Genomic DNA, 18,824 nt, shown 5'->3' on the forward strand with positions numbered 1-18,824 from the left:
AATTACAGTGTGTGAAATGAGTAACATTAGTCCCCTAATTAGATATTCTTTACCCATTACTGAAAAATTGCTATTTGAAGCAATGGAAGTGTGCACAACACGTTATTAATCACTGTCAACAATGTGAAAGGTTGCAACGATAACCACTCATCATCATAAAATCCAGGCAGGTGGCCAAAAAGAAGGGGGGAGTGTGGAAGGGAAACGATATCAAGTTATCATCAATAGTTATAATGAGTTTTTTGGCTTCCCAACTTCAACACTCAAACATCTGACATACTGCCTAGATCTGCCTCATGAAAGCCTCGATTTCAGAAGGGTTTAACTGCACCACATTCTCTGTTAACACAGCATATGTGGCAGTGCATTCCGACTGACAACGTGCTTGGACTGTAGACACACAATAAGTGAAGATATTGGAGTCTAAGTCTTGACTTTGAATAATTTGATCAAGTGCACAGTTATGATTTCCTCTCAAGCATTAAGGATGAAACTAAGCTATTAAACAGTCACAAACTTGTTATCTGTTATTTTTGACATGATCTGCAAAGGAGAAGGCATTATATTACAAATAAAAATAAACAGCCTTTATCCAGCCATCAGGCACAAATCAAGATTGACTGGTTTCATTATTTAGATACCACAAAAAACCCTAAGTTGGAATCCCCATTCTAGTTTTGTAAGAATAGATAAAAGAACGGAAGTTAACTGTAATAATGTAAAGAGCACTCTAGGTTACTAATCTTAATTGGCAACAAAAGATACCATTAATGTTCATTATAGGAATTAACTTGCAATGCATTATAGGAATTGACTTGCAATAGAGTAATTTCAGCATAGTGTTCTCTTGCAGAAGAAAATCAATCATTCCAAACTCCCAAAAGAATTTGGGTATGATAACTGGACATCCTTTAAGTTTGCTAAAAACACATGCAAGCCTTAAGGAAATATAATTACATCCTGTTGTATCCTCTAAGGACCACACTAACAGTCTTCATATTGCCTCTCCTCAGAAGGCACATCCTCAACTGGTCACCTAGGGCAGCAGTTACAATACTCTCTGGAGCACTTCATGCAGTGAGAGGTTGTTAATAGCATATATTGAGGTTCATCCGGGATGGGGAGATGGCAGGGGGTCATCTTCCTGACCCCAGGAAGAGATGCAAGCCTGGTAAGCTACTAGGTAAATTAAGGACATTTACCAGTATTAACTGGCACACACAATACTTGCCAAGGCTGAGAATGACTGGACTCTGTCCTCTTACAGCCATTCCCTAGCCGATACTCTCCCACTCAGACAAGATTCACTGCAAAAAACAAAGGAAAATAACTTCTCGCCACTTTGAATATTTGAAGTATACCTACTGAAAAGGCTCACGCTGTAGAAGCTGAAATTGTAACTGCTCCTGTAGTTCATAGAAGCAGGACGCAAGAGAACACATGACTCCCTCCTCCAAAATCACGAAGACTATCAAGGAAATGAGAGGTTTATTTTGAAGTCAGATAAGCTGGTCAGCATGTCTAATTGCTTGATATGTGCACCTCTTCAGAGACATTCAAAACATCTCAGACCAAAACCTTTGATCAGAAAGTCATCCTTCTGCACTTCAACTCACTTTTACTGTGCAGCAAACATTATTAGTCATGACACATCACCTTAAGGCAGAAGAAATTAAAGGGATGAGGGAAGGAGAATGCATCCATCGTCCAGAACACATCAAGACTTGGTACTGACAGGAATTGTCTATACTTCAATACACAAATTAAAAGCCATCCACGGAACAGTAACAGCCATTTACAGACTATATGGAGTGTGTTTTGGAGGGTTTTGTTCATTTGGGGGGTTGGCTTGTTTGGTTGGGGTTTTTTGGGGAGGAGGTCTTGGGGGGGTTTTTTTGGTTGGTTTTTTTGGGAGGTTTTTTGGGGGTTTGTTTTTTTTTTTTTTTTTTTTTTTTTTTAGAAAAAAGGACAAGCATATACTTAAATTTTTAAGCAAAATTCCTCATGAGGTGAATGCATGCATTATATTTGCTTTCATGTTGCTTACCATGTCTTCTAATCTGCAAGACTAGAACAAGTGTTTCCCATCATTCATAGATTATCCATAACTAACTTCCATTTTACTGAGAGCAACAGTAAAACCCCCCCAAAAAGTGAAACACAAGCCAGTTCTCCACCTTCCCATCGTCCATCACCTTCTCATTCTTCCTGATCCCAAGATCAACTGAGGATCTTGGTGCCACATTGCCTAAAAGCCACAAAGGGCCTCACTGCCATCCAGATTCACTCAAAAATAATGCCTCTCTCCAAAATAAAGGCCTAAATATATCTTAATCCAAGGGGAATCCAAGCCTAGAGGTGATGTGGCTCAGCTATTCTCCTCACTGAAGGAGTCATCTAAAGGACATGTTAGCCCTTGAAACACAAAGCTATAGCAGCAAGGTGTCAGCAGACCCAGCAGTCCAACTCATGTTATACACACACAGATTCTGCACAGGTTTTTGGTTTGAACTATCTAGTAAAGGTCCAAAGATGCCTCCTGCTATTGAAACATACACAGGTTGGACTGCAGCACTTGTCAGTTGAGATCCTACAACAATGAAGGGAGCAAGGTTTTTCTTTTGCACCTCAGCACTTGACACACTCCTCTTGAACCAAAGAGCTATATCTTTCCTCCTATCATTTCCAATTACCAGAAAGTAATATTCTACTTTATAAAGAGATACACTTACACACACAGAAAAATCTAACAGCTACATCTACATGCTGCAAGTTTGTAGATGTAGATACATCTTTAACCTGCAAGTAAGATAACTACATCTATTACGTGCAAGCTAGATAAAGATAAATACAGAATCTTATCAACCAGACATTGTGTTAATGCCATTACTGTATGCTTAGAAACTCAAGATTTTCTGCTAATGTCACTCAACTCTCCCATATGGAGGTCCCACAATGCTTTGTAAGATCACTATTACCCCATGTTATAGATAGGAAAGACCAAGATGCAGAAGTCTTTCACATTATCTCATGAACTACCCTCAAAAACATGTTGTGGGCTAGGAGAACTGTGCAGATTTGACACCTTATCTTTCAAGGATATTGCCTCCCCATGTTAAATGAGCAGCAGTCAAGACACTATCTTTATGAAGTATGTATCTTCTGGCTCATTTTGATTCTGTCAAAGCATAAAACACCTTCACTTCACATACAGGGACTGTAAACACAGTGAATTACATTAGACCACCCACCATCAAGATTTAAAGTTCCTACCTAGAAAGACCCTTGTCTGTACATGCTTACCTCTATTCTAGCACTTCAATGCACTCTACTGTAGTTGAAGCTCATATGTAACTTGTACAAGGTGAAACATCTCACCCATACTCAACTTTCATCCTCTGCCAGCTGGCCTATTACATGATATTATTTGAGTTTTAAAAGGATGCATCCATGTATTTATTTTTCCCACTTGATAAATATTTATGAAGATTTTATTACAGTCATAACACATACATACTATAACTAATCTTCCTTTTATTTAGACAAGCATCTTAAAGGAAAACAAGTTTGAAGACTGGATATTCCTATTGCTGAGCTTGAGCTCGAGCTCCAGAAGTCACCATATGAAGTGAAATGATGCCAGTTTGGAAGGCAAATTAAAAAGACAACAACAAAAAACCTAGCACAAGGGATTAACATGAGTTTTGCAACAAATGGAGTGCAGTAAGTACTTAAAACCTGCAAAAATTAAATGTTTGAAAGAAAGATTTTCTTCTAGTCCTGCGATAAAGGTTGGACTTAAAGGTCTTTTCCATTGATTCTATGGTGCTTGATGACAGTTTTTCCATTCATTAGGATGTGAGCTATCAGCCTAAATAACATTGTGGACAAACAGAATGATAATGGAACTGAAGTCCAGGTGCCTGCCTATCTCACAGGAAATTTCACTACAATCCAACTTCCCTTGCCCAAAGTCTAGCAATTCTGGGATCTCTCCAGTTTCTAACCTCTCCGATTTCTACTGCATTTACAGGATCTACTTAGCAATTTTGAATATCACAGTACTAAACTGAAGACATGTAAAAGATTCATTACTTTGACATGATACAGCAGAAATCAATGAAGAAAACTGTGCATTTGAATTAGAAAATTTCAAAGGGAGACAACAAAATAACATAGGCAATTCCATCTGCCTTGTTACTTTTTTCAAGTAGTCCTATCAGATGCATGTTGTTTATCCACAACAAATCCTCCAAGTTACTGAAGATCTGATAGTCACTGCTGTCATCACAAGGAAGAACTGAAAGACTTGGAAAAAAAAAAAACCCTGCAAACCAAATGCTTGCAGCACACAGAGTTCTCATTTTCCACCAATAAATGAGGGTTTGAAAAACAAGCTTACCTCGTCTCTATCGATTTCTCAACTCACTCTGTGATCAGGTCTCAGAAGCTACTCCCCTGCCCTTCAGCTCCCTCAAACACAACTCCTTTTTTAGTGCAGAACACTTGAAAAACAGCTACACAAGCCTGAGTACATATTTATTATCATCAATGTGCAATAGCCTCAAGAGACATCCATGCATCGTACTCTGTTAGCAAGAAAAGGAATCACAGTCTTCAATTCCATGCTATTTTTTCCTGATGTTGCAAGGACAAGCTAATTTGTAAGCCAGATCATTCCTTTCTAGAGGATAAAGGACAGTCTTCTGTAAAGGGGCAAAAAAAAAAAAAAAAAACCCAAAAAAAACCAAAAAAAACCAAAGCGCATCCTCTCAGTGACTTCTACTGCCATGGGAATGTCGCAGGAGCCTCTCAGCAGACTTCCAAAGACAAGTCTGGCCTCCCGTCAGAAGCTGCAGGAAGCTCCTGAGAAATGGGAGAAAGGTCTAGGTATCTACACTGGCTCCATCTCCCCTATAATTATAGAATCATAGAATAGTTACGGTTGGAAAGGACCTTAAAGCTTATCCAGTCCCAACCCCCTGCCATAGGCAGGGACACCTTCCACTAGACCAGGTTGCTCCAAGCCCTGTCCAACCTGGCCTTGAACACTGCCAGGGATGGGGCAGCCACAGCTTCTCTGGGGAACCTGTGCCAGCGCCTCAGCACCCACACAGCTTCTTCCTTACATCTAACCTGAACTTCCCTTGCTTCAGTTTGAACCCATCACCCCTTGTCCTATTGCTACCATCCCTGATGAAGACAATACAGACAATCCCTCTCCAGCATCGTTGTAGGCCCCCTTCAGATACCAGAAGGCTGCTATGAGGTCTCTACGCAGTTTCTCTTCTCCAGGCTGAACAGCCCAAATTTTCTCATGCTATACACATGCCATTTCCACCTCAGATGACAGCTCCCTGTCACATACTACCTCTGGGTTACTTTGCATCGCCTGAAAAAGAGCAGGAAGAGAACTGATGGGCAAAAGGCTCAGTGCAAGAAAAGGCAGATGCACTTGCCTTTGTACAGTACAAGAAACTCAGATGTACTATCCCTTCAAAATAAAAGGGAAATTATGACTTGATCTAGAAAACAGATAACAGTAAGACACTGCACTAGCAGGGGATTTCAGGTTGGCAGAATAAGTTAACTTAGACCAGTAGTCTTCTACATTTTAGAGTTAGACCAATGTAACCTTGAAAAATTTTATAAGGAAGTATCAGCTTTCACCTGTTACATTCTAAATACTCCTTTTAGCAATCCCTTGAAAATAATATATGACTTCGAATGCATACAGATCCAGGATGCTTTTCAAACAGAAATACATAGCTAGGAACCACACACATTTCTCACCCTCACTAAAAGCTCCTTCATCTGCACTGTGAACCTACTACAGAGCCACAAACTGCAGCAGTACATCTGCTTCAAATTACCTGTAGTACTGGACCTACACTCTAACACAGAAATCAAATTTCTTTGTGGCAGAATATACTATAGCTTTGCTACTACTGGAAGTTGTCTCTTATATTCGTTTCTTAAAGTTATGAACTGCAGTAGTATGCAAGCATAAATAAATCTGTATCACAGCTGTCAAACTAGACCCTGATTAACCAAAAGAAAAACCCTAACACTGGGTGCCTAAAAATAAATACTGACAAGCTCATGGCTGTCTCTCCCTAATGCCTCCCTTTCTGAAAGATCCCTGAGGTACTCTTAGCTTTGCAATATGCCCTAAATAGTAAATAAGTCCAAATTATCATTCTTTCCTTTACACTTCCCCTTTTTTCCCCATTCCCTTTCCTACCACTCCCTTAACCAGGAATATCTAAATAGATAGCAGACCTCTGGGATATCAAATTTGCTTCCAGGCACAGATATGATGAGACAGTATCTGACTGTCCAATATGAATTTCCCAGCTATTTAGGTTTCCAAGAATTTAATATCATGGCCCCCACGTTATTCCATACGTCAATCACTTCAAAGCCAGAGGGTATCCATTTGCATAATAATGAACATTTTTCTAACTTCCATGCTAATGAGTTCTAGTGTGTATTAGCTAAAAGTCACACTTGCTTCACAAGAAATAATTAACAACACAACTCCTAATGTTTACCCACTTGTGCCTTTTATTGCACAGCCTGAGGGACACCTGTCCTAGTAAATGACCAAAAACACATAGGGCTAATTTCTGCAATACCTGAACCTCAGTGATTTGTGTGGGACATTCACATGAGGAAGGACTGCAGGGGGGGTTGGCTTCCGAAGCTGTGTGTCAGAGGAAATGCATCCCATGGCACAGAAAAAATGGGTTTGCTACATCTTAATCACAGAAGGAATGAGAACAATACAGCCATTTCAGCTGAATCACTGTGAAGGAAGGGAAGGATACACAAGGTGCATTTCGTAGCTGGGGAAACATTCCCAAGAACACTTTGGAATCTGCCAAGTCTTCTACAATCTAACCAGTAACAGAAGAAAATTTCTCATTAGGCATGGAGGTCTCCATAGCATCCTGTTACCCATGTTTGACACAAACGTAGCAGGCTTTTCCTTTTTGACGTTAGAAATTCACTTTCTTTTGAAACAAGTGTTCTTTATTGTGTAAAGAATATACATTATACAACATAGCACTTATCTCTATTTACTGCTTGAGCCTTTTGGTTTCATTACCTTTGAAACCAGACTGAAGCCATATGGATCTCAGCTATCAAATCCTCACTCATACCACAGTATGTGCAAAACCGGACTAACAGGCTCACTACTGCACTGAGATGCAGCTGCAGAACCAAGTCATGTTTGGAGCTCTCGCCCTTTAGCCCACACTCACATTCACCAGCCCCAGACAAGGAACTCTGAATCCAGCTACAGAAGCCAGCATTCATTGCAGAACCTCACCATACAACAGGGTGATCCATACAGTTCACAGGAAGCCATAAAGATGCTGCGAGGGCTGGAGCTGCTCTGCTTTGGAGACAGGCTGAGAGAGCTGGGCTGGTTCAGCCTGGAGAAGAGAAGGCTCCTTAAGGGGAGACCTTAGAGCAGCTCCCAGCGCCTAAAGGGGGCTACAAGAAACCTGGAGAGGGGCTTTGGACAAGGGCCTGTAGGGACAGGACAAGGGAGAATGGCTTTAACCTGACAGACGGGAGACAGATGAGACCTCAGGGCTTGAAGCAACCTGGTCTAGTGGCAGGTGTCCCTGCCCACGGCAGGGAGTTGGAACTGGATGAGCTGTAAGGTCCCTTCCAACACAAACCAGTCTGGGATTCTATGATCATACTGCTGACTGAAGATTTTCCACAGAATCAAGGTATCTGGCTGGATTTTCAAATATCCCAGCTAATTCATGACCATTAAGCCTTGTAGTCATCCATGATAAGAATGGCAATCATATCTAATGCCTAAGGGTTTAAAGCCTGTTGTCAGCAGCAGCTGGAGGAAGGGTTGGATTTCTTCCCTGCACATAAGGCACCCAGATGATGCTTCATACCACTGGGTTTCTCTCCAGCTCTGAAACATCAGGTATTGATCAGTACCACAAGCAGTACAGCATACCAGGCAGACTGGTGTAGCATTTGTCCAAGCAGATCACACCAGTGTATTCTTAATCTACCATCAGAGAAAAAGGGAGGAAAAACAAAAAAAAAAAAAATCCAGTTTAAAACCAGATCTTATGTAGATACACACGTATTCGAGCAGGAAAGTTCTTGCAGGCAAGAGCAGCATTAGGGATCTCGTATATAAAGTACTCATCAGCATTAACCCTCACTCCTTTGGGACTGGAAATAATCACCTTTTCCATACTGTTCAACACAGTTTCAGCAAACAGAAATAATTTCTGATGTTGTATAGTGCAATTTAAAATGGCATCTGGACTTACCCACTGTGCAAATACATTTCCATACAAACATTTTCAGAGGATTATTCCAGGGTTGTGGAATAAACCCACAAGAATACTTGTTCTGGTTTTGTATGCATTGGGGAAATTCAGGCTCTTCTGAGCATACTACAATCTGTCCCTATGCTCTAGTTTTGGTTAAGATAAAGGTACAGAACTGGGCCTTGTGATAAAACAGTGCCATCATCAAGTTTGTAAAAGGTGCTGGAAGGGGTTTTAACAGAGACCTCCCGAGTCCTATCCTTTGTAGTATAAGGTTTCATTCGTAACTATTCCGTTAATAAATAGTAACAGCACAAGCAGCACTAGTTGATCATGGTTACATCTCCTGATCGACTTCACTCCCTCTCTGTAACTGAGCTGCTAAAGAGTTAAAGTGGAAAGCCAGCAATGTCCTTCATCACTTCAGCCCGCCCCCCCACCAAGATCAGAATTGCCAAAGCACACCAAATGATTTAGAAATGTCTTGCAATGCCATTGTGCCTACACATGGAGATTTTCCCCACATCCTTAGAACTTCAGATAAACTCTTTAGTCAAGGCAAAGTTATTCTCAACACACTGAGCTTCACTCGCTATGAGAAAGAGAAATATGGTCTCAGTGACTACAGGATGTTTTGTCCATTATTTTATTCTTGTTCAGCCAAGCAAGCGTTGTGCTGGTTCAACCAAAATGACTTTAAGAGCTCCATTTAGCATTCTCAGCCAGGGAGGATAGAAGCATGCCTATATACCCATGTAGGGGATGTTATTAAAGCTAGATTTACTCTGATTTAAGTGTCATTTAACAGAAATTGCTTAACCTAGCAATTTGAGCAATGGACAGATACTGGATAGCCACTCCTGATGAGGCAAAAGTCATGACTTGAACATGGTTATCTACACTGGAATCTCCCCTTCTGATGATATCACATAATTATCATCATCCAGGGTATATTGGAATGGACTCCTCCAGAGGACAAGTATTTGGAAGGAGGCTCCAGAACATTAATAACTGAAGAAAGAAAAAAAAAAAAAAAAAACACCACACCACAAAAACCCAACAAACACATATCCAGTATAGAAGATGGAACGAGTTCCAACATTGTCACAAAAGCAGCCTCACTCACTGGAAGAGAAAGACCAATTTCATACCGAGTATTTGCCAGGAAGCTTAATTCCAATCCCAAGTAGAGAAAAAATGAAATATAAAATGAATCAGGTGCAAAAACACAGATTACGACAATATCTAGTAATGAGTCCATATAAGCCAACTGGATGCTCTTCTGTAACACGAGAGAATGCAAATCAAAACTTGATTTAAATCCAGGTTATACCTCACATACTCCACGAAAACATCTGTCTCACTAGGATCCCTCCTGCTTTCAGTCCCATTGTCCCCTCCAGTTTTGCAGTACTGTTGTGAACTTGCTCTTATTTTCACACTTTGTATGCCAACATTCCTAATCCTTGAACATGAACACATCTGCTTCAGTTCTACTTGAAATTAAGTTGGCTTTCCAGATCCAAAAAGCTATCTGCATGGCCATTTCTTAAAAGTCTTCATGTTCAGTTGAACACTAACGGACATAGAAATGAGTCATCCAGCACACCTACCTTACAAATCCCATCCATACGTATTCCATCTGTTTGTTTTAGGAGCCATATATATATATATACACATATATTTATATCTATCACTGCTTAACAAGTCATAGCATATGTAGACATGCCACATACAGTCTACTTGCTTTACAAAACAGAGGTAAACCCCAACAATTCATGTCTTAAAAGACCTCAAAAATCACACACAAGTTTGCTTTATTTTACAGTAACACAGACTTGGGGGGAAAGGACAGGACACAAAGACAAAAAACTGACAAAATTACACTTGACTCCTTCCTAGATGAGGCTATGCCATAGAGACTTCACGCACATGAGGTTCACCACGTGGAGTCTAATCTTTGCTTCGTTTACATCACCACAGATCCTTTGTATCACATCCTAATGTAAATTTACACAAGTTAGAAAGAAGTCACCCCCTAATTTTAAAGGGCTTGCAAGATTCCTTTAAGTAGACAAATATTACAACATCAGCTCAACAAGCAAGATTTACCGTTTACCTTATATAAACATTTTTACAATCTTTAAGACCACAGCCTGACTGGGAAAGGACTGGCAATAACAAAAATCACGCTCTCATACAACTCATTAAAACCAGAAAGACCTTTCAACAGCAAACAGAACAATAATCATCAAGGTGCAAATCTGCAAATCTGTAAAATGCAAATAATGCATTTTACAACTGCAATGAACTGAACTACCTGTTTCTCTGAGCCAATTTCTTCAAGAATGGTTTAAAATAGTCACAGAGAGCACACCCACAAAATGGGTTTTGGGAGCATGTTAAAAGCAGAAAACTTATGACTTTAAAGTAGAGCCAAGCCTTGGACAGATCACCAAGGCCCATCCTTTTAACGAAGTCTCCCAAATCTGATTCTGTTATCAGTTTTAAAGTAGATTCACTAACAATCTTAACCCCAAGAATAAAAAAAACAAACCCCACAGCCAGGAACCAAAATCTTACAGAGATTGGTATGTTTACAGAAGGTTTAAAACATTTGCAAAATGAAGGAGAGGTTATGCCATTTTCTCAGGTCTCCTGCTCAGAGGATTTTCAACGCATTTCTTTTTCCCTGAAAGCCCAGTTAGATCAAAACACCACCAAGCAGCTTGTTGTCATTTCATAAGGTGAGCCTTGCTGCAATTTTGAAGTCATTACACTCAAGTGCTTTCACACTGGCTCAAAAGCACATCACCCATCAACTGCATTAATACCTCAGCACAAGAATCTACTAATAAACATGGTACTCAGCCAACATTACTCCACTTTAAACAACACAAGTTTTCTGTAGAAGGGCAAGACATCCAAGACCACTTAAGCTCTTTAACCTGACTTTAACCTTGATAGAAAGGTAGTAGCAAAGTATCCTCAAGCAAATACAAAGCATATCGATAATAATAACAACCCAGGCAGAGCATAACAAAAACCCAAGAGAAGACTGTAGCATATGGCTCCAGTCATGTGGATCATGATGACTGTTTCAAGTCGAGAAAGAAGACGCCCCATGAAAAAGTGTTAGCCTGCTTTTAACACTATAAAACTGCAGCTCACACATGCTTCATTCAAAAGAAAATCAAACCCCACAGAGAAAAGCAACCAACCACCTCCAAGCGCTGTGAGGTGCAATATTGGCATGCTGCTTTCGGTGCCACTGACAACAAAGTCCTTCCTAAAACCTCCTAGCCCAATACATGAGGCAGGTACAAATAAAGCTCTGCTCATCTAGTGATTTTCAGTCTTTTTTTAGAACTCAAAGTTTAGCTGGATAACAGAGCACATAAAGCATAAAATACACATTTACAGAGATCCTTCCAAAGTCTAAATTCATCTCACAATTGAACTTTACTCATTGTTCAAAGAGGGTTCATTCAGGCAGAGCAGAAGACACTTCTGTCACTATTGCACATACACATTTCTTTACCACATCCCACTAACTCAGAGTTATGGATCTGAATTAGAAATCAGGAAGAGTGGGAACAAGGAATAGAAATCAATTGAAGAAATATTCCATTTCACTCACCAGCAGAAAATGCATTTAATCAGAACACAGGGCAGTATTAAATTTTTCATGACACAGAAGGATTTGGAATGTGCCTAACTCGATTATTTTAGCAGCAGTTTCTACCTGCATTACAGTGATTTCAAGTCTACTCTTCAAGAAAAACAAAACATCTGTGAATTTACTGGTTGTGAGCAATCATCCATTTTTGATATCAAAATCATAACCTACACACAAACTCACTAAGTCTATAGCATGACCTACATAGCTCCTAAATTTAAAGGAGCTATATTGGTAAAAGCCTGCTCATTAGTATTTGTGTTAGGAATCCTACTACCTTCAGATGGTCCACTTACATGGTTATTAAACCTGATGAAATGTTTCACTGGTATAGTACAACTTGCATCGAATTTGGCTATGTTGTTTCCACTAGAGCCGATGTAAGTTACGTAGATAAATGTGATTCTATCCTGAACATCAATATTAGAGTCATCTTAAACTTAACCTGGAAAGCTAACAAAGTGATGAGTGAAAAGAACCCGCTTCTACTGATTTCAGCAGTGTCAGGCACAACCCAGTTTGTAGTTCTTGAAGATAAGCCAACACTCAAAACCAACTCATACCTCTAGAAAATCAGCACAAACACTCAATCTTGTCTTGCTTTAATCAATATAGCTACTAAATAGATACCTAGAAATACACTTATAAAAGAAAAAAAGGCAAATTAAGCTTAATTTCTACACCACAAATGCAAACCTAGCTTTTTGTATTTTACTTGGGAAAGACACGCCAGATGCATCACTGATTGGTGTACATATACACAGTGACATCTTACTGCTTCAAAAACATCAAACAACAGTTGACTTGATGTTCACAGAATAGATTGCTACAAAAAGGAGAACGCACTTGCACAATTTAACACGAGCTTGGTCTCATTTCTTCCAGCACAAGCCTCATTCCCAGTAACAAAAGTGTCTACTGATGATTAATTTTAATGGCCCTTGATCACACATCCACTTTTGTCAATCTCAGAGTTTTAAGCTAAAGAACAAAGATTATATTACTATTACTTCTACAATAACAACTGAGTTGCATCCACATTTTCATTCCAAAACGATTCTTCCCAGCAAACCAAAGTCTAAGCAAAGCTCTTGCCAGTAACCTTTCCTTGGAAAATTCTATAGGAAATGAAATGTAATACTCTGTTAAGACTTGTTTTGCAAACAGGAGTGAGAGCGCTCACCCGAGCATGCAGAGTCATTAAAATGGCTCTTACATATATCATTATAAATTTAATAATCTCCATAACAGCTAGAGTTCAAGTTAAAATGAATGTCAGCAAAGCATGACCAATTAATGTTATCCCAGCTGCCACTGAGCCTCACTTGGGGTTATATTACACAGTCAGAGGCCCCATACTACATGTGCACCAAATACCCAGAGCCAGAAGCAGATGGGAGATGTAGGCTTCTATACCTATCAGCAAGGCGAGACTTGCATATTAATTTTGGTGCATCACAACAGTTACAGTACACTTCGGTGTCACAGGTCCCAAATGTTTTTTCCCATTGTACTCTATATCCAGTATAATGTTAGCTACTTAAGGAGGAAAAAAAAAAAGTGTACTAACATCCTCCAGAAATTAAGTTAGTGGAAGGATTTTGTTTCAGCCCTTATTGATTTACATCAGTCCCAGAATGCTTGCTTGAAAAAAGTAGAAAGACGACCTTGGCAGATTATCGCTTAATAGATCATGCTTAGAGCAATTAAAATACATTTGGGACTTCTATTTGGTTCCCCAAATAAGTGTTCCCTAAATGTCATTTCTCTCCAAGTAAACAGCTGCATTTTATCCAGTCCCAAAAGTTTACCAGGCTGCTTAGATTTCTAATGGGGTAACAGGGAAACCACTTTCACTCTTCAGCAGACTTGAAAGTGTGACACAAACCTCCCTCTCTCCAAAATTAGACAGTGCTCTTGAACACCAAAATAAGAGCTGATGGTCCTTTTCCGCCTTTGCCCCCCCCAACTCATTTTTCAACTGAAATAAAAATTATATGTAAAAGCGACAGGAAAAAAAAAGGAGCTCTCCACACAAAGCTGAACATACAGTGTTCTATCACCCATCAAATCTGCGTGGAAAACCATATAAATGATTTATACAGTAGAAATGTGGCAAGTTTTACAGTTTCCTTCACTGGTGCCAAGTAAACAAGTTTCAAATTCCAACTGTTCACAAGCCACAGTCCATCTGAGATGGCAACTTCATTTAGGTTAACATGCCAATCCATTAGCATTAAATACTACTATACCACCTTGACACACAGAGTTTCCACAAAGCATTTGGACACAAAATCCACCAGCTGACATTAAGCACGTTCCACTGTGCATTTGGTTTCAAGTCAAAGTCACATCTGGAAACTACAATAAAACTATCACCAGGAGAATGAGGATGCTGACAAGCATGCAACATTTTCAGCAGATTTAATCACCAAATCCCAAGAAAGCCATTTTTTAACCTAATGATACCAGTAAAAATTTAAAGTCATAAGAAACCCATAATCTGATCAGACTCAATAAACTTCATTTACACTGCATGTATCTTCAACAACCAGCCAAAATCCTGGAGATTTTTCCCTTCTTTCACTCACATTACAATTTTCCCTTCTCTCAGTGCTTTGCTCCATATATTGGAACTAGCCTGAAGAGAGAAACAAACATATTTTCAAATATATAATCAGGAGAAGTGATCTACAGCCAGCTAAGCATAGCGAGCAGTTGCAATTGATAAAAGAGTTATAAGGAGCTCTTCTGCCACTTGTATCTCATTCAGCAATTTAAGCAGAAAGTGCTTCTGCCTTTTGTCACTTACCCTTTTTTGATCTTCCAGTCCATGTGTCACAGGCTTTCTTTTCTGATGCTGACTGGATTCAGAGCCAGATTCCATTTCCCAGCTACAAAGACTCTTCCAGCCTTTTTAGGCTTTCTCTAAAAATCCATAGTCTGAACAACAAAAATCTAAAAATCATTTAAAAAAAGGAAAAAAAAAAAAAAAAAAAAAAAGGCAAGAGAACTCCTTCAAACCTTGTCCATGTTCTTTATCATCCTTCTAAACTCTCGTTTGCCATCACAGCTGATTACCTTAACAAGCATCCATTCTGTGAGCCTCTATATCCTATTTTAGTTCAGATGAAGGTCTCCATTAGTGTGCCTTACGGAAGGATGACAGAGCTGAATCCAAACCCAGTAGTTTGTGCCACATTATTGCTCCATCAGCAGCCTTTTCAGTGCATTCCTAGCACGGATAATTTATATGTCAATAAAGGTGTAAATGTGCATTTAATCCACTGTGTTGATATTATCAGCATCCCTCTCCTGGGCCACCTTCCTCCCATAAATCAATGTAAACACTTCACAGGGATAATTGCCTTTTGCAAATCTAGCAGGTGTTAATTACGTAAAATCATCCATGCACGCTTGTCATCCTCTTCTGTGTACTCAAATAAATACCTAAACAGAGGGGAAAAAAAGGGGGTTTTACCAACTTGAAAGAAAGCATAGCTACTGATATTCTTTGCCCACTACCAAGAGCTGCAAGTCACAACTGATACAATAATTACACATATTGCACATGCTACACTCTTCATCCGAGCCTCTCGAAATGTTTCCATGCCTATTTAGCAGGTTACCTTGCCTTTGGGACTCCTTGCCTGAAAACACCCCTAGAACGACAGTATTGTACATCAGTGTTGAGCCTACTGCAATGCCAGCTGAAGCCTGCAAAGGATTGACTCCAAACTCAGTCTTCCAGGGTTCGAGTTCTGGATCTAAAGCCAAATTCATTATTCTCCTGGGGTTTCCTACCCAAGGATCTTTCTCCAGAGCTCACAAGGTTATTGTGTGTGGTCTCCCAAAACCCTGGGCACAAGAATATGTGCATGAACAGGCTGTTATTATTACTTGGGAAACAAAGTGACATCTGAAATCCGAGGTTAGCAACTCAAGCACCTTATAATACTGTTCCTTTTGTACCGAGGAGCACAAGTTTACTACAACAGAGACAAATCGTTTCCTGAGTTCATTTGTAAGGTGGGATCAATATCACCAGGCTTCAATATGCAGGCATCGGAAAAAGCACATTTATTAAGTTGGATTCCATATCCAAAAAGGCTAAATGTTAAATCAATGTTAGCGACCTTAGCTGAGCGTGGTACAAGAACACATATTTGCCTGCATGTTGTTGATTCAAGCTCTGGTCATGAGACACACACCAAAAAAATCCAAAGAAAATAATAAAAAAAAAAATCCTAATAATCAGACATTCTCCCATCACTAGAGGATGGGTAGCATGAAAAACAGATTTTCCATAACCAGAGCAGAAACTGGCTACCTGTACCCCACTTGCATCTTTCCACAAAGCTTCAGCACTACATGAACTGAATACCCAAATCAAACATCCAAGTCTGATATAGGTCAGATTTTTGGTCAAATGCATAAACAGGGGCCAAGGTCTATTGTTGTTTCAAGGCAAAAATTGCAAGACAACAGGCAGAAATACTGCTTTTGTCTATCACTTCAAATGCTCCTTTACTGCTCCTCACCATGCAGTGAGCATCCCCTTCTTTTTCTTCTGACAAGTACAGGAAAGAATATGACTGACTGCAGCGATGCTGCTACGCTTTGCCATTTGAAAATAAGCTAAACCCCACATCTAACCCATTTTATAAAGGAAGAAGAGCTTCCTGGTTTTATTTTGAACCACAATCTCCTCCTGATCTGGTTTCACACCCATGGAAATCCTACAGGTAGCCTCAAGGCAGGAAAGGGCATTTGACCTTTGCAACAAATATCACACAAAAAAAGAGAACCCAACTGTTATACATGTCCTGAAGTCCCACCGACAAAAACTTTCTCCCTCCAGTGATTTTACTGTGATGTGACACGAGACTGCATCAGTCACATCGTGTAATGCCATGCTGGAAGAGCATGACATAACCAGTGCAGCTAAGGACAAGCTTAGGACAGCTTCTCTCCACACGAAAGGTCCCCCGAACCAGAAAAAAAAAAAGATTAAAAAAAGAGATGAAAAAGTACAATCTCTCTGGAAGTTCCTGTGCATTCAGTGTTACAGCTTTCACCATCCCAGAAACAGAGTCTCCAGGGAAACATGCACATTTCTATTTGTATATAGTACTTTGAGTATGCCTATAACCTTAGAGCATCCATCACTGCACAAGTTTTTATATATATATAAAAAACATATGTATATAAATACATATATTATATACATGAGTGAGGTTCATATATATATTAAAAAAAATTAATAAAGAAAAATTTATCCTGAAGCTTGAAGAACCATTTCATTCAAACCAGCCACAAACCAAAACATTTTAAATATTTTGACTGAATTTATCCCTCCAACAAAAACAAGGTTCACTTCTTATCTCTGCACATACCTAATTGTGAAGATGGATTTGTTAACAGTAGATTGGTATTAAAGGCAAAACAGACATTTTAAGGAGAAAATAAGTAAGATTTACTGGGGAAATTACCACATCAGGGTTGTGAAATCCCAACGAAATGCCAAGTGACCAGAAAACCTCTGTTCTCTCGTTTTCCTACCACCACAAGATCCAGACCCCAGTTTTGGAGGCTCATTGGGCTGCAAACTGAAAAACCTCCTTGAGAAAACAGCTTGAAGAGACCAGAGCCTGAACCTGACCTTGCGTCAAGCACATGCCCCACCTCAGCTGAATCCATGTTCTCAGATTTAAGTCTCAAGGGATGTGTCCTACCTGGGTCCATCCTCACACAGCCCCAAAAGGATCCACACCTGCATGAAATGTCTGTCAGAGAGGTCTCGCTGGGTAACCAGATCCCCAATCAACCCCACCTGGGGGCTTCCTTCACCAGGAGCAAAGCGGATAAACACAACTTCGCTTATTTCTTTTAGAGGGGGAAAAAAAAAATATCTCTCAGCCCCGCCAATTTTTCACTCCCACAACCGAACCCGCTTCAGAACAACCAATCTGAAATACATTCGCGGGTCTTTCCCCACAAGTTTTGGGTTCTCTCGGCGTTTTTTTCCACAGAAAATGGAAGCACAGCGGCAAGTTTCCCCGCTCTCTAACACAGCCTGAGGTGAAAGACAAAACCAACACGTCCTCCAACTCACGGGATGGGGAGCGGGGGGAGCTGCCCTCTGCCCCAGCGCACGATAAAACGTAAAAAAAAAATTATAATAATTATGTTGATGATGAAGAGGAGCAGCACAACCGCTGAGGGAGCGGGGCTGGAGACCCCCGAACTCCTCCACCTCACACACACGCCGACCCCTCCCGCGCTCCCCACATGCCGGCGACAGCGATCACGGAGGAGTCGCTCCCGCCTCAGCACTGCTGAAGAAGCGGGAACCCGCTCCCGTCCCCATCCCCTCCCGCCAATCCCGGCGGCGGGAGCCCGCTTCCCCGGTGGGGCACGGCTGGCTGCCGGCCCCTCAGCGCCTAACCGCCGGGACAAACTTTCGCATCCCTCGGACGCGCAGGGCGGAACGTCCCCGCTAGTACCTGCTGCTAGTGCCGGTGCTGCTGCAGCAGGGCGGGCGGCCGGCGTGCCCATGCGGCCGGGGCAGGGCGAGACGCCGCCCCTGCGCGCCCGGCTCCTGCTCTGGCTCCGTGTCTGCCGCTCCGCGCCGCCGCCACTACTCACTCTCCGGTTGCCCGGGCAACCGCCGCCCGCCCCTTCGCTTTGGTCCCTCCCTCCTCACAACAACGCCCTCGCCTGCCAACCGCAAGGCCGCCCGCCGTGACCACGTGAGGCCGGGAGGCCAATGGGAGGCGGGGCTGCGGCCGGCGGAGTCAATGAGCAGACACTTTTGGGGGTGGGGG

General features: G+C 40.9%; 1 protein-coding gene across 2 annotated transcripts in view; it reads right to left on the reverse strand.

The window, feature by feature from the left end:
* NAV2 (neuron navigator 2) overlaps positions 1-18,613 on the reverse strand; it is a 404,040-nt gene extending 385,427 nt beyond the window's left edge. For both annotated transcript variants that reach the window (XM_030482681.1, XM_030482680.1), the window contains exons 1-2: positions 18,504-18,613; positions 14,810-15,447 (exon numbers count right to left, since the gene is read on the reverse strand). In XM_030482681.1, the coding sequence (XP_030338541.1) occupies positions 14,810-14,884 (75 nt within the window). In that variant the 5' untranslated portion in view covers positions 14,885-15,447; positions 18,504-18,613. The remainder of the gene's footprint in view (positions 1-14,809; positions 15,448-18,503) is intronic.
* Positions 18,614-18,824: the final 211 nt, after the last annotated feature.

Source organism: Strigops habroptila, chromosome 4, assembly GCF_004027225.2.
Source record: "Strigops habroptila isolate Jane chromosome 4, bStrHab1.2.pri, whole genome shotgun sequence".
In the NCBI taxonomy this organism is placed as follows: Eukaryota; Metazoa; Chordata; class Aves; order Psittaciformes; family Psittacidae; genus Strigops; species Strigops habroptila.